At 57.2% G+C, this 25809-nt stretch overlaps 2 protein-coding genes across 5 annotated transcripts in view; one reads left to right on the forward strand and one right to left on the reverse strand.

The window, feature by feature from the left end:
- CCDC12 (coiled-coil domain containing 12) overlaps positions 1–3722 on the reverse strand; it is a 48124-nt gene extending 44402 nt beyond the window's left edge. The window contains exon 1 of the mRNA XM_059939460.1: positions 3582–3722. Coding sequence (XP_059795443.1) covers positions 3582–3692 — 111 coding nt within the window. The 5' untranslated portion in view covers positions 3693–3722. The remainder of the gene's footprint in view (positions 1–3581) is intronic.
- A 2356-nt stretch (positions 3723–6078) lies between these two features.
- The window catches only part of NBEAL2 (neurobeachin like 2), a 30875-nt gene continuing 11144 nt past the window's right edge, over positions 6079–25809 (forward strand). For 2 of the 4 annotated variants that reach the window (XM_059939461.1, XM_059939463.1), the window contains exons 1-22: positions 6079–6224; positions 15574–15662; positions 15734–15862; positions 15964–16045; positions 16145–16269; positions 16469–16551; positions 18193–18278; positions 18378–18660; positions 18823–18929; positions 19425–19505; positions 21094–21177; positions 21582–21680; positions 22137–22738; positions 22821–22953; positions 23040–23159; positions 23365–23686; positions 23911–23993; positions 24108–24200; positions 24393–24570; positions 24699–24832; positions 25205–25364; positions 25614–25716. In XM_059939461.1, the coding sequence (XP_059795444.1) occupies positions 6174–6224; positions 15574–15662; positions 15734–15862; positions 15964–16045; positions 16145–16269; positions 16469–16551; positions 18193–18278; positions 18378–18660; positions 18823–18929; positions 19425–19505; positions 21094–21177; positions 21582–21680; positions 22137–22738; positions 22821–22953; positions 23040–23159; positions 23365–23686; positions 23911–23993; positions 24108–24200; positions 24393–24570; positions 24699–24832; positions 25205–25364; positions 25614–25716 (3227 nt within the window). In that variant the 5' untranslated portion in view covers positions 6079–6173. The remainder of the gene's footprint in view (positions 6225–15573; positions 15663–15733; positions 15863–15963; positions 16046–16144; positions 16270–16468; positions 16552–18192; positions 18279–18377; positions 18661–18822; positions 18930–19424; positions 19506–21093; positions 21178–21581; positions 21681–22136; positions 22739–22820; positions 22954–23039; positions 23160–23364; positions 23687–23910; positions 23994–24107; positions 24201–24392; positions 24571–24698; positions 24833–25204; positions 25365–25613; positions 25717–25809) is intronic. The other 2 variants (XM_059939462.1, XM_059939464.1) reach the window with 2 other exon arrangements.

Below are 25809 nucleotides of genomic sequence, written 5' to 3' on the forward strand. Positions count from 1 at the left end.
AGCTCCAGGATACAAAATCAATGAACAAAAATCAGCAGTATTTCTATATGCTGGCAATCAACAATCTGAAAAGGAAATTAAGAAAACAATCCCATTTACAACAACACTAAAAAGAATGAAATACTTTGGAATACATTTACCAAGGAGGCTAAAGACTTGTACAATGTAAATTAAAGAGTATTGTTGGGCTTCCCTGGTGGCGCAGTGGTTGAGAATCTGCCTGCCAATGCAGGGGACACGGGTTCGAGCCCTGGTCTGGGAAGATCCCACGTGCCGCGGAGCAGCTGGGCCCGTGAGCCACAATTACTGAACTTGCGCATCTGGAGCCGGTGCTCTGCAACAAGAGAGGCCGCGATAGTGAGAGGCCCGCGCACCGCAATGAAGAGTGGCCCCCGCTTGCCGCAACTAGAGAAAGCCCTCGCACAGCAACGAAGACCCAACACAGCCATAAATAAATAAATAAAACAAATACTTAAAAAAAAATAGTATTGTTGAGAGAAATTAAAGACTTAAATAAACATAAAGACATCCCATGCTCATGAATTGGAAGACAATATTGTTAGGATCACAATACTAGCCAAAATGATCTACAGATTCAGTGCAATCCCTATCAAAATCTCAACGGTGTTTTTTGCACAAATAGAAAAATCTATCCTCAAATTCATATGGAATCTCAAGGAATCCCAAACAGCCAAAACAATCTTGAAAGAGAACTAAGTTGGAGGACTCACTCTTCCTGATTTCAAAACTTACTACAAAGCTACAGTAATCAAAACAATGTGATACTGGCATAAGGACAGACATACAGAGCAATGGGACAGAATAGAGAGACTAGAAACAAACCCTTGCATATATGGTTAAATGATTTTCAACAGGGGTACAAAGAACATTCAATAGAGAAAGGACAGTCTTTTCAACAAGTGGTACTGGGAAAGCTGGATCTTCACATACAAAAGAATGTACCGGATCCTTATGTTATACCATATGCAAATACTAACTTAGAACGGATCAAAGACCTAAATGTAGGAGCTAAAACTATAAAACTCTTAGAAGAAAACACAGGGGAAAGCTTCATGATCTTGGATTTGATGATGCTTTATTAGGTATGATACCAAAAGCAGGATCAACAATAGAAAAAGATAAACTGAACTTCATTAAAATTTAGAACTTTGTGCATCAAAGAACATTATCAGCAAAGTAAAAAGACAACCCTGGGAATGGGAGAAAATATTGGCAAATCACCCATCTGATAAGGGGATAATATCCAGAATACATTAAAACTCCTACAATTCAACAACCACCAAAACCCAATTTAAAAATGGGCAAAGGATCGAATAGACATTTCTCCAAAGAAGATACACAAATGGCCATAGGCACATGAGAAGATGCTCAATATCACTACTCATCAAGGAACTGCAAATCAAAACTACAACCACAATTAGGATGTGTATAACCAACAAAACATAAAAAAAAAGTGTTGGCAAGGGTGTGGAGAAACTGGAACCCTTGTGCATTGCTGGTGGGAATGTAAAATGATGTGGCAGCTACAGAAAACATGGCAGTTCCTCAAAAAGTTAAACACAAAATTACTGTATGATCCCAAAATTCCACTTCTGGATATATACACAAAAGAACTGAAAACGGACTCAAACAGATATTTGTATACCCACTACTTACAATAGCCAAAAGCTAGAAGCAACCCAAATGCCCACTAACAGATAAATGGATAAACAAAATGTGGTATATACAAACAATGGAATATTATTCAGCCTTAAAAAGGAATGAAATTCTGACACATGCTGCAACATGGCTGAACCCTGACAACATTATGCTGAATGAATAAGCCAGTCACAGAGAGACAAGTAGTATATGATTCTCTTATATGAGAAACCTAGAGTAGTCAAATTCAACGAGACAGAAAGAATGGTGGTTGCCAGGAACTGGGGAGAGAGGGGAAAGGGGAGTTATTGTTTAATGGGTACAGAGTTTCCATTTGGGATGATAAAAAGTTCTGGAAATAGTGGTATAATTATATAACATTGTGAATATCCTTAATGTCACTGATTTGTACACTTAAAATGGTAAATTTTATGTTATGTATATTCTACAATTTTTTTAAAAGTAAAGGAAAAAAAATAGGTCCATATTTTCAGCGCATTGAGAGAATCCCTCTTAAAAGGCCAGTTTTCCTGATAGCCTGGGGCATCCTTCCCATTGTAAGGGGGCCTGAGGATGCCATTTTGTCCTTTGTATTTTGCCCTCAAACCCAATTCCATAATCTGGACCCTAAATCCAAGGAAACAGCTCGGGTTGACTAGCTACTGTTTGAAAGGCTGAGGTCTTGAGCATCCCTAGGCCAGGCAGTTTGCAGGGATAACTGTCTGACAGAGCCGACAAATTGCCAACAAAAACAGAAGCCAATCCCTCTGGCTTTCACTTTCTATTACTTCCCCTTACACTTTCTCGCAGAACACCAGACAGCCATGCAGAAAGGAAACGGGCCAAACCAACCTGCCTGATTTTTTTTAGTTGGAAAATGGAATCCCTGTTTCCCCCCGTTCCTTGCAGGTCTAGATATTTAATATCCTTTGTATTTTGTACAGTTGAGGACAAAGTTTTTGCCCACCCCAAAACAGCAGAACGAACAACGTCCATCCTCTGTACTCTATATACTCTCTACGGCTCTTGCATACAGATAATCTAACAGATTATCCTGTTAGATCTCAAAATAACCCAGTGAGAATGAATGTTTAGGGGTTGTTATCCTCCGCTGGAGACATGAAGAAACCAGAGCTCATGCGATGAAGCAGTTAGTCCCAAATCCTACAACCCCAAGTGACAGGACCAGGATTCGCACAGAAGTAGTGAACTTCAGAGTTCTCCTTCCTCTCGATTACTTCGGAAAGAACAACGAAGTAGAAATGGAATCAGACCATTTTGGTGTCAAAAAAGACCAAGGAAAAATGTTTCCAAGTTTGCCAACTAATAGGACTAGGAGGTCCATCCCCAAAGAAGAGCCTGGTAAAAAACTAAGCGCCCGCCTCTTTCCCTTAGGTCTACCCTAACCCAGACATGGATCTTTCCTTCTGGTTTTTTGTACTCAACGATCCAGCCGGGCGCCCAGAGCAGTCCCGTACTGCCCTGCCCAAGGCGCTCTGGCACACAGGGGAGAGTCTGCCAGACTTGCGGAATTTCACCACGATGGGAGGCCGGCTGGTCACGGGAAAACGAAAGATTCAGCGTGCTCAGACACGAACAAATCACGCCTAAACCAACGAGCATATGAAACTAAAACTGGCCCTGTAAATCCACACGGGAAACACCGGACAGGAGCCAAAGGGCCTACGGCGCGTCGACCACTGCCCTACCATACCAACGCACGCGCGACAGCACTAGCAGAAGCATAGTACCGCTCCCGCAGACCCAGACTTCGGCTGGCGCCGACGCCGTGCGCATGCTCCAGCAGCGCGCATGCGCGTCCCCGGCAGTTGCCTTTTCCCAGTAGTCCCCTGCCCTCTCGCCCCGATCCCGGATCCAAACGCTGGGTACCTCAGCCACGGCCCTCACTCTGCATTCCTCACCTTGCGCCCGGTTTTCTCCCGTAGGGCCTTCAGCCGTTCCTTTCGCCGCAGCGCCTCTTCCTCTAACCGGCCCACACCGGCCGCAGCAGCCGCCATCTTGCCCGCAGACATCCCCCCGCCCCCACTCTTCTCTTGTCCCGCAGCGCGCAGGCCCAAGGTGTTAGACGAACCCCTCACGGCCAATCCAGGGACGAGAATGGGAGAGCAGGAAGTCCTGAAAGCCAACCAATGCTGAGTTGCTACAGGAGGACCCGCCCTCTTCCTCCCCCACAAAACATCTAGCTTGTCGGGGGTCGGCAGAGAAGGCTCTAAGGCTCGATTCGTCCAATGCCAATCAGGGAAAAAGCGGCAAGAGGAACCAGACCTGAGTGAAGGAGGATAGAGCGCGTCAATCGCTCTGGTTTTACCTAAGCGCCAACCATGCTGGCCACTTGGAATGCGCTGCCCCATCTTTGTCCACTTGTCCTGATTCTTAAAGACTCGAATGCCTTCAAGAAGCCTTCCCTCACTCTCTACTCCGACCCCAGCCTAAGAGGTCTGCCTCTCCTTTCCTCTTAAGCTATCAGTGGCTTCCTGGATGCACTTGTTCATGGGCCTCTGGGCCCTTCTCTGTCCACTCTCAGCTCAGACAAAACCTAAGCAGAGCAGGGCTTGGCTGAATGGCCATTTTCCTCTGGGTTCATGGATGATCCCCTCCCACCTCCAACCCCCCGCCCCCCCCCCCCCGGGGTGGCAAAGTACCCAGGGTCAGACTACCTAACCTGGAGAAGAGCAAACCCCAACTTGGGCCCAGTGGGCCCTAAGGGACCACCCTGAGCTTAGTTCCTGAGAACTAAGCTGAGAGTTGGTTTGGCCTCCGCCAATAGGTGCACTGCTTCCCAGCAGGAGCTGCCAGGGTACCCCTTTCCAAGTTAATTAGCATGCCCTGACAACTGAGAGACCACTTTGGCTGAAGTCAGTATCTTCTGACAGCCTATCCAGGTCCCCAGAGCCACACCTCCTCCCACCTGGGGAGAGTGACTTGTCTCTCAGCAAAGCTGTTCCCTGCTTGCCGCCTCCCTTCCCACGCTGACAGCAGGTGGACACCCACTCCTTGCTTCCCAGTTCCCTTCAGAGACCCCCAGTGCCACCGACCCCTGTCCAGATGGCCCCCACAAACGACCCTCATGACCTCTGTAACTTGGGCCTTTTGGTGCCTTCTGCCCTGCATCGGGTGGGGTGCCCTGCTGGGGCCTGGTATGCAGGTAGTACCCAATATGCATGTAATAAGTGTTCAGGAAATGTCAGAAGTAGGATGGATGGGGCAGAAGAAAAGGCCAGAGTGGAGGAGATGCCCAAGAAGCCAGGAGGACAGAACAGGATGGGTATGAGGACAGAGTCTGTCTCTTCTTGGCCACCCAAGGTCTAGGGGGCGCCAGGCTGGTCAATTCCTCCAATTGATGGTAACTCTCTGGGTCCCACAAACTTTCCCCTCAGCCCCAACAAAGGGCCTCACCCCTGCCCAACATCATGGGCCCTCCTCACCTCCCAGGGCGGGTAGGGGGAGGTGGGGGAAGAGGCCCAGGGTTGATGGTGGCAGTGGTTCTGGAAAGTCAGGCCTCTGTCCCTGTCCATACTGCCCAGGTGGTCCTCATTTGGCCCATTTGGGCCCCAGTTTCTCTGCCTGTTAAACAGAAGCATGAGGTACCCTTTAGCCTTTAACCTCTTGAAGTTAAAGAAAAAAAATGTGAATCAAGTGCTGAGCCCTGGAGTGGAGGGTGCCTCCATTTGGAGTATCTAGGCAGGCTTCCTGGAGGAGGGGATCCAGGCGAGGCGAGGAGTACCTAAATCTTCCAGGGATCTGCCCAACAGATGGAGGGAACTGCTTCCCCAGAGTTATTTCAGGCTTGTCTTGCTGTTTTCCCCCTCCCGCCCCCGCCCCGCCCCGCCCTCCTGCCACACTGTCCTGCTCCACTAACAACAGGATTAAAAAAGTGACACTTCGGTCTCCCCATAAGCGTTTATACCAACTCCTGGCACGTGGTAAACTCTACAAGTGGTCGTCACCGTTGTTGTCCTCGTTAGATATTGAAGGACCCTGCCCATCTGCACGCAACCCGCAGCCCCTTCCCCCAATCCCGCGAGCCTGTCCCTTCCACGAATGGTGGCCATTCCAGCCAGGTGGGCTGCGTCCCGGTTAGATCTAGACGTATGGCGAATCTGGAATCCCTGACCCCGACCCTAATCCGGGTGGCTCAGATTGGCCTTTCCGGAGGGAGCGGATTGCGGGGGGCGGGGCTGCTGGGCGCCCTCCGGTGCCGCCCTGACCTCAGGCTCCTCCTTCTGTCGGGCTCCCCGCCCTTTGCACGGTCCCGGGATAGGCGGGGCGGCGGTGGCGGCTACAGAAGCGCAGGAAGCCGGGCGGCGGCCGACCGGGAGGAGGAGGAGCGCCACGGCGGCCAGTACTACTTCCCTCAGTAGTACCGCGCCGCTCCGCCCTGGAGTGACGCCCTCCGCCCATGGGCCTGGCCGAGGGCAACCGGCGGGCGGCGCGGAGGAGGCGGCGGCGGCGGCGGCAGGTGGCGTGCAGCAGGGTCGGAGCCTGGTCGGGCCATGGCCGCCTCGGAGCGGCTCTACGAGTTGTGGCTACTCTACTACGCGCAGGTGAGCCCGCCGTGCCCACAGCTCCGCGCGCCCAGCGTCTGCTGCACCTGCGCCCGGCGCCACCTGGGCCGTGTATACGCACGCGCCGGGCGTGCTCGGGCTCCGCACGCACGTGTGCGCCCCCGGCCGGCTGGTGCCTCTGGCACTTATAGCTGGGGGTCGGCCCTCGCGGGCGCGCACCTCACAGGAGCCTCTTGGGTGGGGACAGTGCAGCCTCGGTTGTCCCTGAGGAGAGGGGCCTGGACCAAGACAGGGCACTTACCCCTTTTACAGATGGGGATACTGAGGCCCGGGAAAAAAAAAAAAAGGCTGGCCGGGTCGGAAGGGGCGAGAGCCTTACTTTGCATCTAGGCTTGCCCTTCCTGTGGGCGCAGCCCAGTTGGGTGGTCATGGCCTACGGGTCTGAGTGGGCTGGGGGGCTTCAGGCATGCAAGGGAGGCGTCTCTACTTCGGTCTGACTTGAGTCAACTCCTCAGATACCCTGCGGCGAACTGCCGGTGGTGAGCTCCTCCTTGACCCCAGGTGGCCCCACCCCAACCCCCGGGGGGCAGGGTGTGGATTACGGGGGAGGGGGGTGTCCAGCCCAAAGAAAAGATTCGCCTTGGATGCTGGGGATGAAAATGGGGAATGCGGGTGAGATGGGAGGGATGTTTGAAAGGGATGGAGGGAGGCCATTTTCTCCTGAGCTCCCCGTCCTTCCTCAGAGACTACCTCAAGTGGCCTCAGAAGATGAAGGGAGCAACTCTGACCCAGGTGTACCCCAAACTGTGTCTCGCACATACAGGCCCCCACTCTCCTTCTGTATTCACAGCAAGGAGAGAACCCAGGGTAACGACCCCCCTCCCCTTCACCCAGCACCAGCCTTCCTCCCTGCACCTGCCTGGCATCATACTCCTGGCTCAGGTGTGCCTTGGGCACAATGCACTATTGTGTGCCCCTGATCTCGTCACTAGGGGGAAGTTCATGCTCAAATCAGCCGGCCCTCTGAAGAGGCTAGCCAACTGTCTCCCAGGACTGCAGGCCAGGACTTGGGCCCCAGGGATCAGGAGTCCAGGCCATAAGGGCCATAGCTTCTTTAGCCCACTTCGGTGGTGCGAAGTCCAGGCACCCGGCAAGAGGCAGTGCATGGAGTAGAGTCTGTCTTTGGTGTGACCCAGGGCATGCTCTTTACACCCCTGAGCCTCTGCTTCCATATCTGTAAATTTGGCACAGTCCTGGCCTCGGGTGGCCTGGACTGTGCAGAGGGATAGCCAGTATGGCTGGTCCAGGCCAGAGAAGTTCCCTGCTTCCCTGCCCCACTGGATCCCCTCACCCCAGCTTCTCTGTCTCCATCTCCAAAGGTTGGTCCTTGTGAAGGAGCAAAAGATTTGGGAGGAAACCTGCCCCTGGCCCTCATGCTTCTGATTGCCCCCATGGTCATGGGCAGGTTCTTGGTTTTCAGTTTCTTCAGCTGTGACCAGGCAAAGGGGTGCTTGAACAAGGTGATGAGTCTGAGGGATGTTAATCAAGCTTCTGATTGTCTCCGTGGTCGTGGGCAGGTTCTTGGTCTTCAGTTTCTTCACCTGTGATCAGGCGACGGGGGGCTTGAACGAGGTGACGAGTCGGAGGGTTGTTAATGGTGGGTCTTCAGGCTGGGTGGCATGCTGCTGGGGAAGGGTGTCTTGGCAGTTTCCCAGGATTGTACCTCCGACGTGGTTACCTCCTGCTGCCCCTTCTAGCTGAGCTCTGCAAGTGGTCAGTCCCTCACAGGTGTTTAGCATTCATCTGTGCTGAGTCCCTTCTCCCCTTCCAGCTCCTCACCTCACAGGGCAGGTGTGGAGCACAGGCTAGCTGGTTGTAGCCTTAGAAGCCTGGGCAGGCAGGGTACAGCCCGGGGCCAGGCAAACAAATCCAGGATATGAGTGTGAACCCAGGAGCCGGGAGGGGCCAGGTTTCCTGGGGAGAGGAAGCTCCAGCCAGCCTCCCAGCACTGCCTTCCTGCCGGCTTGGTCCTGCCTCTGCTCCCGGAACGTGGTCTCCACCCTCTGTACTGAGCTCCCAGGGAGTGGTGGCTGTGCTACTTTGAGCCCTGCCAGGGACCTATTGTGTGTGTGCTTGGGGGAGAGGGGAAAATAAGGTAAAGGGGTCGAACTGAGAGAGGGTATTAAGAGGCCCCTGAAATGGCCAGCTACCCAGCCAGTAAGCTCCCCCAATACTTTCGCCCCTCCCTTCAACAGTGAGAGCTGACATCAGCTGGCAAACCTGTTTCCCCAGTTGTGGGTCTAGGCCTGCCCTGGGAGCACCCCTGTTTCTGCCCTTCCTTTCCCCTCACAGACCCCAGGTTCAGGCCTGCTCACCCCCTACCTCTTGGGGCCACGAGTGGGCGAGGGGGCTGTGGGTGGCTACTGAAGGAGGAAGGAGGGCCAGAGTGCACCCTGGACATCACTCAGTCTGAGCCCCTCAGAGCCTTAGTGGGGAAACCAAGGCAGGGTCGTACCAAGGTCGTCGGACAGGTTTGGGGCGGAGTCTGGCAGAGCTCTGGCCCAGCCTCCATCCTGTGTTCCTTTACCCAGGAAAGGTCTAGTCCAGTGGGCGGGAAGACTCAGGTGGGCCTGCACCATGGGACGGCACAAGCTGTTTCCTCTGCCTGGAGCCTTCTCCCTCCTGTCTGAGGAGGCCTTCCCCGCCTGTTCCCGCAGCCCAAGCTGGACCTCAGCCCAGGCGTGTCCCCACCTGAACCCTCATTGTGCTTGCTACTCTGCGGTTTCCCCACGCCTCACATTTAGTAGGTGCTCCTTGGGTATTAGCTGGATGTCTGGGTGACTGATCAGGGATGTCTTACCAGAGGACTGCGTTTGGGCCTGGAGGGCTGAGCGCACAGGAACAGGAGGAGCAAGCACACGGCAGTGGGAACTATGAGAGGCAAGTTCGTTGGATGGGTGGGGGCACATCCAGAGGACTCAACCCAGCAGGGCTTCCCCAGTGAGGGCTTAGGAGGTGGGGGAGAGGATAAGGGGACTGGGGCAGCACCCAGTAGGCTAGCAGTTGGGTGGCCTGTAAAGGTTATGCAAACTATGCAGATGAGTGGCCCTCTTTCAGGCCGGAGCAGTAGTGTTGCTCAGTAGCCCTCCAGTGAAAGGGAGCATTGGGGAGCATGAAAGCTGAGGGGCACTTAGGGTCCCCAAAGTCAGGACAGGACAAACATTCAGGGTACAGGTGGGGAGCCTAGGCTGAACTCTCTGCTTATGCCATTGAGGACTCAGGGTTCCAGGAAGGTCGGGTCAGAGCCTGAGCTGACCTTGCTCTGCCCGCCCCTCCCTGGTCCCTCACCCCTGACTGATGAGCTCTACTGCCTCATGGAAACCTAGTCAGGCCCTCTGCTCCCTCCGAGACCTTAGCTGGGTCATATTTCTTCCTGTGCCTCAGTTTACCATCTTGAAATGGGAAAAAAGGACCTCCTTGGTGCTTGACCCCCCCCCCAACCCTCTTCCATACCTTAAAGGGGCAACCAGGGCTTCCTCCTACCTGCCTTTATTACTGAGGCAACTGAAGACGGAGGGACTGAGGTGATGGGGAGAGTAGCACAGAGTCCAGGGTTGGGGGAGGGGCTGGTAAGCCCTGGAGTTTTTATGGCAACTGGGGAGCTGATGTGGAAGTGTGGGGTCACCGTGGAAACAGGTCAGTTACTATGGGGACCCTGAAAGGAAATTCCTGTTTTCCAAAGTGATAGGACAAGGGGAAGGTTAAAACCTGAGGGATGTTATGGAGACCAGAAGGTCCATGCCTTTCAAGACCCCCTCCCCAGGTAAGGGGGAGAGACTGGCCCAGCCACCTAGGCACTTGGACCACTAGCCTCAGTTGTCCTTGCCTCTGGCAAAGTCCCCATCTTCCTGCTTTGTTCCTTGGCCCGAGGCCCTCCAAGTCTGACCTCCAGTCGTCCTGGTGTAGCCAAAAGCCACCTTCAGCTTGACGTTGCCATCCCCCTCCTAATGCTGAGTGGGGAGACCCCCACACATGAAGGAGGTCATCCTGGTCAGGCCCCACCCCACCCTATCCCATTTCTGCTTGCCTGTTCCAGGAGATGGGGTGCTCACTACCACCTAGGCAGCTCTGACTGGGAAGAGTCACCACTATGGAGCTTCAGTCTTTTCTCCCTACCCTACTTCTAGCGCTAACCTGGGGTCCGTGAAGATCCTCCCATTCCACCTGCCTGGGACAGCCAGCTGGGGAGTGGCCCATGGGACCTTGGCTCTGCCAGTGAACCAAGGTCTGCCACTCATCTGTCACTCATGGAGGTGGGTGGGGAGAAGATGAGTGTTGCCCTGGAATGCCAAGGGCTTGGGAAGGCAGAGCCCCTGAATATGGGAGTGGAGCTCCCATTCACCTTACCACATGCTGGTGGGTGTGGTTGGAGAGCCTTTACCTGTTAAGCAAAGAGATGGTTTTAAAGAGGCAGCTGAAACAGAGAGATTAATCGTTTGTTTTGTTTTTTTTGTTTTTATTTTATATCAGAATGTAGTTGATTTACAATTTGTGTTAGTTTCAGTTGTACAGCAGTGATTTAGTTATACATATATCTATTCTTTTTCAGATTGTTTTCTCATATAGATTATTACAGAGTATTGAGTAGAGTTCCCTGTGCTATACAGTAGGTCCTTATTGATTATCTATTTTATATATAGTAGCGTGTATATGTTTTTTTTTGTTGTTGTTGTTTTTCTTATAAATTTATTTATTTATTTATTTATTTATGGCTGTGTTGGGTCTTTGTTTCTGTGCGAGGGCTTTCTCTAGTTGTGGCAAGCAGGGGCCACTCTTCATCGCTGTGCGTGGGCCTCTCACTGTCACGGCCTCTCTTGTTGCGGAGCACAGGCTCCAGACACGCAGGCTCAGTAGTTGTGGCTCACGGGCCCAGTCGCTCCGCGGCATGTGGGATCTTCCCAGACCAGGGCTCGAACCCGTGTCCCCTGCATTGGCAGGCGGATTCTCAACCACTGCACCACCAGGGAAGCCCCAGTAGCGTGTATATGTTAATCCCAATGTCCTAATTTATCCCTCCCCCGCACCTTTCCCCTTTGGTAACCATAAATTTGTTTTCTAAATCTGTGAGTCTGTTTCTGTTTTGTAAATAAGTTCATTTGTATCATTTTTAGATTCCACATATAAGTGATAACATATGATATTTGTTGTTCTCTGACTTAGTATGATCATCTCTAGGTCCATCGATGTTGCCGCAAATGGCATTATTTCATTCTTTTTATGGCTGAGTAATATTCCACTGTGTATATGTACCACATCTTTATGCATTCATCTGTTGATGGACATTTAGGTTGCTTCCATGTCTTGGCTATTGTAAATAGTGCTGTTCATGATACATGAACATTGGGGTGCATGTATCTTTTCAAAGTATGGTTTTCTCCGGATATACGTCCAGGAGTGGGATTGCTGGACCACATGGTAGCTCTATTTTTAGTTTTTTAAGGAACCTCCATACTGTTCTCCATAGTGGGCGTACCAATTTACATTCCCACCGACAACGTACGACGGTTCCCTTTTGAGAGATTAATATTTAGTAAGCTACCAAGTGTAAGAATCAGGTCTGGACTCCAGAACCCTTGCCCTCAACCACATTCAATTTGACACCCCCGGCCTCTGAAGTACCAGACAGGGCTGCCTCTTGGGGAAAGTGCTGGCTCTGATGGGGGTACATTTAAGCAGAGGAAACACGGAGAGCAAAGCACATGCAGACTTGTGGCGGTGGGGACAGTGAGTAATATCCAGTGGGGCGGCCAGTGAATATGGCATGTGAGGCTGGAGATGAGGTGGGCACTACCCGTGGGGGGGCTTCGGATGTCGGGGGGAGGCTGTGGATGTGCCCTGGGCCTGTGGCAGGGTGGCTGACCGGCTGCTCAGACAGTAGTGGTAACTGACGGGTACTGGGGGCGCTGGGTACTGTTTAAGGAACTTTGGGGATGGGGGATTCGGAGCAAGATCTGGTCCCTGAGACACAGGGCAAGCCAGGCCTGATTACAGGCTCGGGGTAAGGCACGCAGGTCTCAGGCAGCACCGTGTCAGGAGCTCAGTGGTCCCTGTCCCTCTGAAAGACAGTCCCACCCACCCATCCACGCCTCAGCCGCCTGCCCTCAGCCCTCCCGGGTTACCTCAGAGTTCTGAGGAAGTGGCAGTTCCATGCTCACCCAGGACCTAACCAACCCGTGGGAGCTCCCCTCCTCCAGCACTGAGTGTCCTCAGGGCTGGTTGGGCATAGACTGGGGTCCCTACAGGGGTGACTCTGAGATCCCCATACCCACAGCTTTCTCCCCTGCTGCAAGGCCCTGGGAGGAGTGTGACTGCTCCTGACCTGCCTTCATGGGAGGGGCAGGGTTGGGACCCTGGCCTGTCGGGTTGGGGTGGGGACTGGGCTGGCCCACCGATGTTCCTGTTCAGAGCTGGAAAGGGAAGGAGGAGCCAGCGAGGCAGAGCTCTGAGAGGAGCGTGGGGATCCTGAGCAGCCCAGCCACCTCTCGCCGGCTCTGGAGCCTTCGGCATGCAGCACTGCCTCCATGCTCGAGGTCCCTGCTCTGCCCTGTCTCCCAGCCCCGGTGCCTGGAGGGACTCCCTCACGCCCCAGCACTGCAGCCTCAAGCCACCGGGCCCAGGTCAGAGCCAGGCCGAGGCTTCCCGGGGAGAAGAGGTGAGACCCCCAGAGTCAAGACCGGCAGTTACCCCTACCCCTGCCTACTACTGTGCTTTAGAGACCCCTCCTGCCCCTCCAGAACCCACAAAGGCTGCTGCCTTGATTGCCTCAGACCTGAACCCAGCCCAGCCTGGACCTGCTGGAAGTTTGCAGGACTGGACAGGCTGAGGGTGTGGTTCTAGGGACAGAAAAGCAGGGGTGTGCAGAGTTTGAGGGGCCCGTCAGGTCTGGGAGGGCCGATCCAGGTGATGGCCATGAGGAGGGTGGGAGTTTCCTGCTTAAGTACCAAAAGCCCAAGTCTCAGATGGCAGTGGGGCATGGGGAGATCAGAGGCCTGCACAGGAGAATGTGAATCACAGATGTGGAAGGGCAGAGAGGCTGGAGAAGCAGTCCCTGGTTGGACTAGGGGCCCAGAATGCCTGGCTTAGCAATTAAGCCTTTTATCTTTGGGTCAGGGAGGGAGGACATGGTCAAATGTGGGCTTACAGGTGCTCAGCAGAGCTGCAGTGGGCAAGAAGGACTCAGGTTTTGGGTGGGAGAGACTGTGGCTTGACTGGGGGTGGTTTGGGGCTAGAAGAAGGGAGGATGGTGTTGGGACAATTTTGAAGGTAAGGAGGGATGTGTGGGGTCATTGAGGCAGGGTCGTGGGTCATGTGGTCAGCTTGGGCTGAGTGGCTCTAGCCACCATGTGTGATCCTGGCCTAGAACAAAGGTTCAGCTGCAACTTGCTAGTGGATGAGGCATCCCCTCTGGGGCCCCCCGTTTTCCCATTTGCAGTGGGAAGAGTTCAAAAGAAATGGTCTAAGAGCCCTGGCCTGCTCTGGTGTTTTCAGGGTTGGGCATGTTGGTGTCCTTGCTGGTTTGTGGAGAGGAGAGGTATAGACAGAGGTAGGTGAGCAGGGAGGCTGCCAGCGGCAGAGGGTGGAGAGGTCGCCAAAGGTAACTGACAGGCAAAACGTCACAGTGGTGTGGGCCTGCACCTTGGTGGCCCCAGCCCCTCTCTGAATTGCCTGGGCCTTGGCCCTGTGACAAAACGTACAAGGAAGGTGTCCAACCACAGGGTGGAGGGCTGCTTTGTCTAGGTTTTTTGGGGGCCTGGCCCAGTCTGCTGGGGCCAGGCCCCTTCCCTGGGGCCCATTCAGCCCTGGCCCTGTGGTCTGGGGCCCACAGGTGGCAAAAACTTAGCCGTCCATGCAAAGGTAGTTCTGGAGGTCCTTGATGTGAGGTCCGTGGCACCTGGGGAGCAGTCTCAGGGTGTTGTCTGTGATGTGTCCCTTGCCCCTACATGTTCAGTATGGTACCTGTCCTTCCCCCCTGCCCCTGGGAAAGAAAATTGCCTTCTGGGCCCTGCTGGTTAGGGTGGGTGCTCCAGATAGGGCTGGTGTGGAAGGAGAGAAGGAGGAGGGATGGAAGGAGGAGCTCAGGTCCAGGCCACCACCCACTCCATGCCTTGGGAGGGGCTTAGAGGTTAGAACAGATTAGGGCTAGTCCAGGGCTTACCTGTGTCCCTGGAGCAAAGAGACCAGCAGGGCCAGATGGGGAGCCTGGACGCGGGAGGAGGGTGGGGCAGAGGTATGGATGAGTCCTTCAACATCATTGCCTGGGCCTGAGGCCTTAGACCCAGGTCAGGGAGCTGTGGGTGCCTTGAATGAAGGGCACTATAGTAGCAGGGACCACAACCTGTCCCTGGATAGGCTTGCCCTGACTCCTATCCCGGAGTTCTCCTGGACGTCTTGCCTGTAGAACTAGTTTCTGTCCACAAGCTCCACCCAGGGCAATGTGACCCCCACCCCTCTGTGCTGCAGGCCCCACCCCCGGTGCTAGGCTGGGTCCTTCACAGCTTCTCTTGCTGGGCCCTGGGTGCCCCAGGCCCTCCCACATCCCTGCGGTCTGCCGGGAGGAAGCGGCCCCCTTCCCCCACCGTGACTTTGCGCTTCCTGCCCCGGGGGCCAGGGTGGGAGGGGACGTTTCCCGTTCACACCAAAGTTTCCCTGGCTAGTGGCGCCCAAACTTGGGCTCAGCCGCAGTCCCTCTTACCCATGGAACCAGCTCTGGGGCCTGGGGTCCAGGTAACCAGCCAGGGTGTGGGCGGAGGTTCCCAGGGTGAGGCAGGGCATTTTGCCTGTACATGTGGGGGATGTGTGTGTGCGTGGGTCTGCTTGGTCGATGGTGCACATGCAGCCTGGGATATACAGTCAAGGAAGGTTTCCTGGGGGTGGTGGCTGCTGAGTTGGGAGAAGGTGGCAGGCGAGAGCCCAGCCCGTAGCTTTGGGTTCAGGGAGGCTGGTGAGTGGGAGACCTTTAGCCCCAGCACCCCTGTGGGCCACAGCCATGCCCTAGGCATGTATACACTTAAGTCCCTCCCCTGCCTGTGTCAGGCTTGCCTGGGTCCCCAGGGGTTCAGGAAGTGGGAGAGGAGACTGGGAGGCTGAGAAAAGCACATGGGGGCCCTGAGAGAGTGGTCAATATGTAAGGCAGTCCTCTGATGCTGACCTTCCACTTCCTGTCCTCCTCCCCCACCCATCCCTCCCTTTCTCCACCCCCACTGCTCTGCCTTCAATCTCTGTGTACCCCCATTCACTTTCCACCTCTGTCCACATCCCCTTGTCCCTCCCCTGTCCACTGCGCCCCTTCTGCCCCCACCACTGTTCCCCCGAACTCCTTTGCCTGCAGAAGGACCTGGGCTATCTGCAGCAGTGGCTGAAGGCCTTTGTGGGTACCTTCGAGAAGAGCATCTCACTGTCCTCTCTGGAGCCACGCAGGTGAGGCTGGAGCTACATGGAGGGCGGGAGACTGAGGGGTGCTCGGCACCTAGTGACCCCGCTCCCTGCAGGCCTGAGGAGGCAGGTGCGGAGGTGCCGCTGCTACCTCGGGATGCGCTGCACGTGCTGGCCGAGCAGCTAGACGAGGGGGACCTGGAGCAAGTCCTGCTGCTGCTCAAGCTCTTCGTCATCCTCTGCAGGTGGGTCCCTGTTGTCTTCTCCACGGTGAGAGAATGTGCACTTCTGGGCCGGGGTGGGGGCTGGCTTGTCACCAGGACCTCTCCCATCATTCACTTCCCAGGAACCCGGAGAATGTAGAGGCAGGCTGGGGCCAGGTGCTGGTGCCCCGGGTGCTGGCATTGCTGACCCGCTTGGTGGCCAAGGTGAGGTTGGCAGGTGGTAGGGGTTGTCCACCCCTGGGGGTTGACAGGTGGTAGCCACGGCCCAGCTAACCCCCCTTCACCCTCTCTTCATGCCTACAGCTGAAAGAACCCCCACCACCGGAGAAGGGCCGTGAGTCCCAGCTGGAAAACGTAGCCCTGCATGCCCTGCTCCTCTGTGAGGGCCTCTTCGACCCCTACCAGACCTGGCGGCGCCAGCACAGTGGGTGAGAGGCGGCCCGCAGGCAGAGGACCCAGAGGAGGCCCGGGACAGGATGGGGGTGGCCACAGGATGGGGGTGGCCGCACTGGCTAAGGTGCGGAGGTGGGAGGGGCCGGTGTGCAGGCTGCTATGAGGAGGATGACGCAGGAGGAGTGAAGTACTGGCCTCACCTCGGCCCCTGCCCACCCTGTCCCCACCTGCCAGGGAAGTCATCAGCTCCAAGGAGAAGAGCAAGTACAAGTTCCCTCCTGCGGCTTTGCCCTGTGGATTCAGCACCTTCTTCCGAGGTCAGGCCCCACCCCTGGCCTGCCTGGCCCCGCCCCCAAACATGAGCCCCGTCCTTTGGTTCCCCATTGCATATGCAGGATAGGACCCACTTGTGGCTGCACTCAAGGCTGGGAGAACCATGGGAATTTGAGTGGGCTTCCAAAGGCAAGTAGGAGTTTAGGGGCAGAGAGGAGAGGAAGGGCATGTCTGCACAAAATGAGTAATTTCTTTTCGGGGGGAGTCGATTTCCCTTCCCCCTTCTCTCCTGTCTCTTGGGACCCCCCCCATTGCTTGTACCCCACTCTGATCTGGACCATCTTAAAACTCCCTGGTCCAGTCTCTTTGTCCCTGTAGCTCCACCCAGTCTCCTCTCCTCCACAAGACAGTGTCTACATTAGGTGTCTCCCCTTCCTGCTCCCATACTCCCAGGGAAGCTGACCCCCCAGAACATCTCTGGCCACCTGTTCTCCCTGGGCACCTTCTGCTCCTGAGTGTCCTCTCTCCTCTCATTGGAGGACACTGGACAGGATTTCAGATGGGCTCATGGCAGGATGCTGTCTGGACAGGGACAGGCCAGGTTTGGGAAGGTGGTGGCCTAGGAAATATCTCAGTGTTTCTGGGATGCACCAGGGAGCTGCGGGCCTGGGTTTCGAACGGGAGCAACAGCTCCAAGAGGGGAGATGCCCCTGGGAAGCTCCCTGCCTCTGTTCTCCCACAGCCTGAGTACTCTTCTTAAAACACACTGGATTTTGTTTCCCCTACTGTAAATTCCTCAGTGGGGGCCTGACACCCTCAGAATCCAATCCTCTCCACAGCCTTCCTTTCCAGCCCTGTTTGCTCTCTGCTCTCCGCTCTCCAGCCATGGTCCTGTCCTCTCATTCCTAGAATCCAACTAGTTATCCCACCTTTGGTCTTTGCCCATACTGTTTCCTTTCCCTTCCCAGGCCAACTGCATTATCAGGCCTCATCTTGAAAGCCCTGTCCCACGGGAGGCCCCCCACCGCATCCCACTGGTATCAAGGCAGCTCTGCATTCCCCCCCTCCAACGCCCACACACTCATGTGACCCAGGGCTGGTTCTTTCTGCTCTCTGGGTTTCAGTTCGTGTCCTGGCATCCTGTCCAGCTTTACTGGAGCAGGGCCAGGTGGGCCTCCCAGATATGACGCTGTGAAAGCCCCTAGAAGTCCCCAGTGGGGGTGTAGGGGGATGGTGTGTGGAGCATCTGTATGGTAGATACGGCAGGGTCCCCAGAGCCGGTCACGGGATGCTCCAACCATCACAGGGCAGAGGGACCAGGAGACTTGCATCTAAGAAACTAAACCCTGGGTTGCCATGGGGAAGTGCATGGGGGGTGCTCACCCTGGGGTCCTCATTTTGGGGCTTAAGGTTCCAGGGAGCTGGCTAGGCTCTCAGGGCAGGGCCATACCCCCTACAAGCTCCCCAATGAAGGGCTGTGTCCTCCTCAGACCTCCTAGCATAGAGTCATGACATTTTAGACTCCCAGCACAGAACCTGGTCTTCTCCCTCAGATTGGGCCTCCCAGCCCTGTTCCTTGACCCAGCCCCCCACTGCCACCCCAGGGCACCCACCTCTTGTGTGGTCCCCTGGACCCCCAGCCCTGTAAGCTTTGTGACATTGTCTTGCTCCCCACCCCCATCCAGAGAGCCTGCAGGATGCGGATCACTTGCCTCCTGTGCTCCTGCTGCGTCTCATCCACCTCTTTGGTGCTGTCCTTGCAGGAGGGAAGGTAGGCTGGGAGGAGCCTGGGAGCCCGAGGGTGGCTGTCTCAGGGTCTCTCTGCTGGGTGAGCCCTTTGCCCATTGCCCGTCTCTGCCCACACCTGCAGGAGAACGGGCAGAAGGCTGTGAGCGCTGGCACTGTTCAGGGCCTGCTGAACGTGGTGCGGGGCTGGGGCCACGGGCCAGCCCAGGACCCCCGCCTAGTGCCGCTGGCACTGGAGGCACTGGTGGGTGCGGTACATGTCCTGCACGCCAGCCGCACACCCCCCCGGGGGCCAGAGCTCCGAGCCCTGCTTGAGGGCTACTTCCATGTCCTTAATGCCGACTGGCCGGCCGGGCCAAGCCTGGACCCCGAAGAGGCCCTCATCACCCTACGGGTCAGCATGCTCGGTGGGTATAGCCTCTTGGGCTCTTGGGGAGGTGGCACTAGCAAGGGAAGGCCCTAGTGATGATGGAAACGCTGGCCTGGGCAGCATGGGAAGAAGGTTTAAGGCTGACCAGAGGCGCTGCTGAGACAGGCTTGGGCAGGGCTGATCCTTGACCTCTCCACAGACGCCATCCCCATGATGCTGGCATGTGAGGACCGGCCAGTGCTGCAGGCCACCTTCCTCAGCAACAATTGCTTTGAACACCTTATTCGCCTCATCCAGAACAGCAAGGTGGGCGGGGCCCAGGCCGGGGTGGGGGGCCTGGACCCCAGAGGCTGGGGGCACCACGTGTGGATGCCGAGCTGCTGATGAGCAAACTTGGGCTGGTGGGATGGCTTGCACTTCAGTGGGAGGGCCTGGGGCTCAGGATGGCTCTGGACCCCACGTGAAGAGGGTGTTGTAGAAGGACGGGAGCTGCCCTGGCCCCTTGTTTCCCTTTTCCCCAACCCCAGACGTAGGGGCAGGAGGAAGGCTCAGCTGTTTTGGATGCAGTGCCTATCCCTGCCCACTTATCTGCCCCCGGCTCTGTCCCTCTGGGCAGGGTATGGGTGGCTCAGCTCCCCTCCTCTTCCCTAGTGCCTGGTGGGGCGCTCGGCCTGGGGCTCAGGGCGCATCCTTCCCTATGGGGTGGAGCCCTGGCAACTGCTCCAGGTCCTGCTCTAATCCCACCCTTCCCCCATCTTCTCTCTCCTCTGCCTCCTCCACTTTGTGCCTCCCCCCCGACAGCTGTACCTGCAGGCCCGGGCGCCCCCTGAGGGGGACAGTGACCTGGCTACCTGGTTACTGACCGAGCCCGATGTCCAGAAGGTACCACCCTGGGGCTGACCAGCTCAGGCACCCACGTCCCTGGGCACCCACCCCCCGGCGCTCCCTCTTTGAGCCTTTCTGCACTATGCAGGGGGAACGAGCAGATACATGCCAGGCCTGGTATAGCCTAGCGACGGGGCTGGGTCCCCCATGCTGTCTCACCTACCTTCCAAATCCCAATCCTAGGAAATGGCACAGTTGTGATCTGTTCCCTGGCTTGTATTAGTCTTGGGAGCTGGGGTTTGGCTATGCCAACCTGGAAGGAACCTTCGATACTCAACCACCCCACCCCCATTGCACAGAAGGGGAAACAAGAGGCCAGATACTCAGGGATTTGGCTGTGGTCACTCACAGAGAAAGAGGTCCCCCACATGGGGCCACTTCTTTGCTTGGATCCTTGCACCTGCCTTAAGCAGGTCACTGGGAGTTCCCTATCCTCTCATGCCCTCATGACGTGCTCCCTGCCTCACCTTGCATGGGGGCTGTAGGAGGCTGCGGGGTGTCAGGGGCTCTGCATGGGGCACCCTCTCTCTGGTGGCTCAACAACTGGGCCCCCACCTCCAGAGCCCCGCCCTGGCTTTGTCCTCATGAAGCAGCCCTGTGTGTCTATTGCACTTGGCTGTTTTCTGAGAACCTGCATGTCCATTCATCTACAAAGCAGGCAAGGCCAGTGAGACCCCTGCTTTTTACAGATGAGGAAACTGAGGCCTGGAGGAGGGAAAAGATTGCCTGAGGTCCCTTGCGGAGTCAGGCAGAGCTGGGACCAAGGGCCCCATGGAGCCAAAATACAGCCTGGCACCTGCTGACAAACTCTCCAAGCCCTCCTGACCTCTCAGCCCCTTGGTAGGGCAGGGTAAAGGAGTAGCATACCTCTGGCTGTTGGGTTCAGCCAGGGTGAGCCTCAGTATCCCCACCTGGATCTAGGGGAAAGGGGCAGGGTAGGACTTAAAGGTCTCGAAGGTTCTTCTGGTTCTAACATCCTGTGATTGATTGTCCCTAAATTCCCCAACCCCCTGTCAATCATCATGGGTGATGGGGCACTTGCCAGCCTGCCTGCACATGTGTTTAGCTTGGGTGGGGATGGGTGGAGACCGGGGCCCATAAACCCACCGGACAGTAGAGGGCAGAGGGCTGTGGCCAAAGGGTTCACTGGTGATCTGTCCCTGTATCCCAGTGAGGCCCTTCCCAGCCTTGGTTTCTTCCCTGGCTTCTCTGTCAGAGTGGGCCTTGCCAAGCTGCTCAGAGAGGGCCCCAAGGTCAGGGTGAGGGTCATGGCAGTTTGGGCAAAGGTAGAGGGCCTGGTGGCTTCTGTTCTAGCACTATGTGGCCCAGACAGGGTTGCCACACTCCCAGGGCCCCAAGGTCAGGGTGAGGGTCATGGCAGTTTGGGCAAAGGTAGAGGGCCTGGTGGCTTCTGTTCTAGCACTATATGGCCCAGACAGGGTTGCCACACTCACAGGGCCCCAAGCCAACTCAGCTACTTGCCTTGGGGCATCTGTTCCTGTCCCTGCACCCGTTTTACTGCAGGGTGCCGCCAGCTGCGACGTCCTGGCACCTGCCTCTCCTGACTGCCCCTCCCCACCCCAAGGTACTGGACCAGGACACAGACGCCATTGCAGTCCACGTAGTCAGAGTGTTGACCTGCATCATGAGTGGCTCCCCCTCCGCCAAGGTGAGGATGCTGCGGTCCTGCTGTAGTCGGGGTGTGGGATGGGAGTTAAATTGACCAGTTGTCTCTAGAACAGGCCTGGCTGATGGCTGTCAGAGCAAGTGAGCTGGGGAGGTGACCATCCTGCCCTCTGGGGTACGGCTCAGTCCCCTGGGCGAGCATGGTCATTAGTGAGTCCTGGGAGCTGGCTGTCCTGGCTCAGAGCTGGAGGGCGGAAGGATGCTTGTGGCTGACCACCATCTGCAGCCTTCCGAGGTAGACCTGTTCCTCTGCCAGCACTGTGACCCAGAGGCAGAGCCAGGCAAGGGGGCCCTGAAAGGTGATGCCTCCTCCAGGGTTCCCGTGGGGTGGTGTGAGTACGCCCTGGGGCCCACATACACACTCTTTTCCCACGCATCCCTGCACAGGAGGTGTTTAAGGAGCGCATCGGCTACCCTCACCTGCAAGAGGTTCTGCAGAGTCACGGTCCCCCCACCCATCGACTGTTGCAAGAGCTGCTCAACATGGTGAGGGCAAGGGCTTGGGGGCAGGGTCCCAAGGGCAGCCAGGACTGAGTCAGGGCTACCACAGAAGGTGAGCTCTCCTCCACCTTAGGGGACCATGTTGACTGTGTGTGACCTGGGGCCTGACCCTGTGTGTCAGGGTCACTGGGGTGAGGATTCTGAGCTGCATGGGGCCCAGAAGCTGCTGCATGTTAGCAAGCCCCAGGATGATTCTAGGAATAGGCAGTTGGGGTTTGGGCCCAGCCAGACCGAAAGCCAAGGGTTATTGTTGGTAGCGATGGTTGTCTGAGCACCTCTGGCTTTCCTGAGCCTCAAACACAACCTGTGAGCTGGATGGGGTAGCACACGTTGTGTTCCCATGCTGTAGGCAAGTAAACTGAGACAGGAAGTCCCACTGTTGGTAGGGTGGCCTGTTCCATGCCAGTTGCCCGGGAACTATCACATTCTCTCCACCCGCAGGCTGTGGAGGGCAACCACAGCACGTGTCCGCCACCACCAATCCGCAATGAGCAGCCGGTGCTGGTGCTAATGCGGTGGCTGCCAACACTGCCCACAGCTGAGCTGCGGCTCTTCCTAGCACAGCGCCTCTGGTGGCTCTGTGACAGCTGCCCTGCCAGCCGTGCCACGTGTGTCCAGGCCGGTCTGGTGGGCTGCTTGTTGGAGACGCTCAGCGAGGGGGTAGCCCTGGGGGCCCGCTGCCAGGAGCAGCTGCTGGCGCTGCTGCAAGCACTGGGCCACGTGTCACTAAGGCCCTTGGAGCTGCGTCGCTTGCTTCGTCCCCCGCCAGGGCTGGACTCAGGGCCGGGTGGAGCTGAGGCTGGGGATGCCCGACACGCAGGTGCCATCATCCGCGCGCTCTCAGGCATGGCCCGGCACCGGGGCCCGGCACGAGCCCTGTGCTACTTTGACCTCACGCCCAGCATGGCGGGTATCATGGTACCCCCCGTGCAGCGATGGCCAGGACCTGGCTTCACCTTCCATGCCTGGCTGTGTCTGCACCCCACGGCTGTAACACCTGCCCCGGCCCCCACCCGGCCGCTCCAGCGAAAGCAACTGTACAGGTGGGTGACTGCTAGGGACCAGGGCGCGGTGCCAGGGTGAGCAGGAGAGCCAGCGGGCATAACTGGCTTGGCCTGCCCCCAGCTTCTTCACCAGCAGCGGCTCAGGGTTTGAAGCCTTCTTCACGGCGGCTGGGACCCTGGTGGTGGCCGTGTGCACCCGGAAAGAGTACTTGACCATGAGCTTGCCTGAAGTGTCCTTTGCCGACTCTGCCTGGGTGAGCCTCCATCCTCATGTGGCCCAGGGAGGTGGAGGGGACACCACGTCCCAACCTGTGACCTGATGTTGTGGCTTCTGTTCTAGCACTGTGTGGCCATTGTCCATGTGCCCGGGCGCCGGCCCTTCAGCCAGAACCTGGTGCATGTCTACAAAGACAGCCATCTGGTGAAGACGGCACCCCTTCGCTGCCCCTCCCTTAGTGAGGTGTGCCAGGCAGGGTTTGGGGAGGCTTGGGCAGCTGGGGGCACTTCGACAGGGTGGGGCCTGGAGCCCCGTGTCCCCCCTCCCCCACCCTACAGGCCTCAGCCTCTGGGGCCTGTGCAGCCTTGGGGGTCACCGAGGAACTGGATGCAGGTGGAACCCCAGGCTCTGCTGTGACCTGACCACTCCCCCAACCCTGGCCCCGCAGCCTTTCTCCTCCTGCTGTATCGGCTCTGCTGGGCACCGCACAACGACCACCACCACGGGCCTGCCTGTGCCACCCGTCCCCGCTGCCCTGGCTCACACTCACCCCTCCCTCACCCGCTCCCTGTCAGTCCCGGCCACCACAGGGCTTGGCTGGGGGTCCGGGCTGGTGGCCCCCCTGCAGGAGGGCAGCATCAGCTCCACCCTCGCAGGCACACAGGACACTCGGTGGGGCAGCCCCACATCCCTGGAGGGCGAGCTGGGGGCTGTGGCCATCTTCCATGAAGCCCTGCAGGCGGCAGCCCTGCGGGTCCTGTGCACCCTGGGTATGCAGCGCCGTCCCCGTGCCCTGCCCCAGCCCCTACCGCGTTGCCCCAGGACCCAACTGGTTGGGTCTCAACAAGTGCCCAGGCCAGAAACGAGGGGTTCGGCGGGGGGAAGGTGTCCCTGCGGGGGGTCTGTCCTCTGATCAGGCAGAGGAGAGGCAGGCTGTGGGTGGGGTTTGGCCAGAAGCCCAGCCAGGTCTGAAGCCCCCCTGCCCACCCCCTAGGGCCCAATGAGACAGCACCCTTCAAGCCTGAGGGTGAACTGCATGAACTTGGCACCAAGCTGCTCCTCCATTACTCACCTCAGGTATTGGGGGAGTGGGCAGTTGGCTTAATCCCGCTCCCTCTCCCTGCCTCCCACCCTCTGTCTCCCACCACCTCCTCCACTGAACCTTGCTGCCTGCTCACCCCCTGTCCCCAGGCCTGTAAGAACAACATCTGCCTGGACCTGTCCCCTGGCCACGGGCTGGATGGCCGCCTGACAGGCCACAGGGTGGAGACGTGGGACGTGAAGGTGTGTGCTCACGTGAGCAGTGTGTGCAGGAAGCATGAGCATGGGCACATGTGTACAGGGTGGGCTGGGGAGTGGCACTGTGCCCTGGGAGGTCTTGAGGAGACCCAGATTTCCAGGCTGGAGGGTCTGCTGGGATGGAGTGGGGCAGGAGATGGCTGGGTGCTGCCCTCTCATGGTGGCCCCCACCCGCAGGATGTGGTGAATTGCGTGGGAGGCATGGGTGCCCTGCTGCCCCTGCTGGAACGAGTGGCTACACAGCCCCAAGAAGCCGAGGCAGGTCCAGCAGAAACACATGACCTTGTGGGGCCTGAACTGACCTCTGGCCACAACACCACCCAGGGACTGCTTCTCCCACTAGGCAAGTCCTCAGGTAAGTGTCCCTGGTTCCTGAACTGGGGGGAGGAGATCTTGGCATGGTCGGGGGGCTGGACTGCTTGAGGTCTCTGTGGCCACTGGCAGGCCTTTGACGTACATCTGTTCCCTTCCTGGTGGCGGTAGAGGAGCGAATGGAGAGGAATGCAGTGGCTGCCTTTCTGCTGATGCTGCGGAACTTCCTACAGGGCCACGCTGTGAACCAGGAGAGCCTGGTGCAGTGCCAGGGGCCTGCCATCATTGGGGCCCTCCTGCGCAAGGTGGGGCCTGTTGGGGCAGGCGGGGAGGGGACTGCCCTGTCTGACTAAGGGGACTGATTGGAGGGACCAAGAAGGGGAGCCTGACGCCATCAGTCAGGAAGGGCCTCCTGGGAGAGATGGCATTTGAGCAGGGCCTTGAAAGGCCGGGCAGGGTTTGGCTAACAGGGTCTGGGGGAAGTAGCAGCACAGCAGGGCACCTGCACAGCAGGCTGGGAGCTTGCACTTCAGAGGTGGCAGGGAGCCACCGAAGCGTTTTGAGCAGACAGGATGCTTGTGTCCATCTGCCTGTGCAGGGCAGGGTGGAAACTGGGAGGCCTGAGAGTGGGCGGGCAGGGCCTGATATCTCACCCCAGCTCCTCTACCCTCCCCCAGGTCCCCAGCTGGGCCATGGACATGAATGTGCTCATGTCTGCCCAGCTTCTGATGGAGCAGGTGGCAGCCGAGGGCAGTGGGCCCCTCCTGTACCTGCTCTACCAGCATTTGCTCTTCAACTTTCACCTCTGGACCCTTAGCGACTTTGCTGTGCGCCTGGGTAGGTGTGGGGACTTGGGTGAGGGGATGCCGCCAGGCAGGATGTTGGTGGAGGTTCTGAGAAGCTATAGCCCTGTGGGTGATCTGAGGGGACATATCTGCCCTGAGGCGTCTGAGGGGACCATGACCCTCTCCTGGTGGGGGGTGGAGGTGGGCAGGGAGGTCTGGCAGGGGCATGACCGCTGTCTTGGAGGATGGAAGGGACCCGGCTCAGCCAGGTAGCCTGAGCCCTCTGCCGCTTCCCACTTAGGCCACATCCAGTACGTGTCTAGCATAGTCCGTGAGCATAGACAGAAGCTGCGGAAGAAGTATGGGGTCCAGTTCATCCTCGATGCTCTGCGCGCTCACTACAGGTGAGGCTGGTGGGGGCAGATGGGGTGGGGTGCTGACACTGCAGCTTCTGGCCTTGGGGGCAGGTCTGTTCAGTCCCCCAGCTCACCTTCCCT

Source organism: Balaenoptera ricei, chromosome 11 (assembly GCF_028023285.1).
Source record: "Balaenoptera ricei isolate mBalRic1 chromosome 11, mBalRic1.hap2, whole genome shotgun sequence".
In the NCBI taxonomy this organism is placed as follows: Eukaryota; Metazoa; Chordata; class Mammalia; order Artiodactyla; family Balaenopteridae; genus Balaenoptera; species Balaenoptera ricei.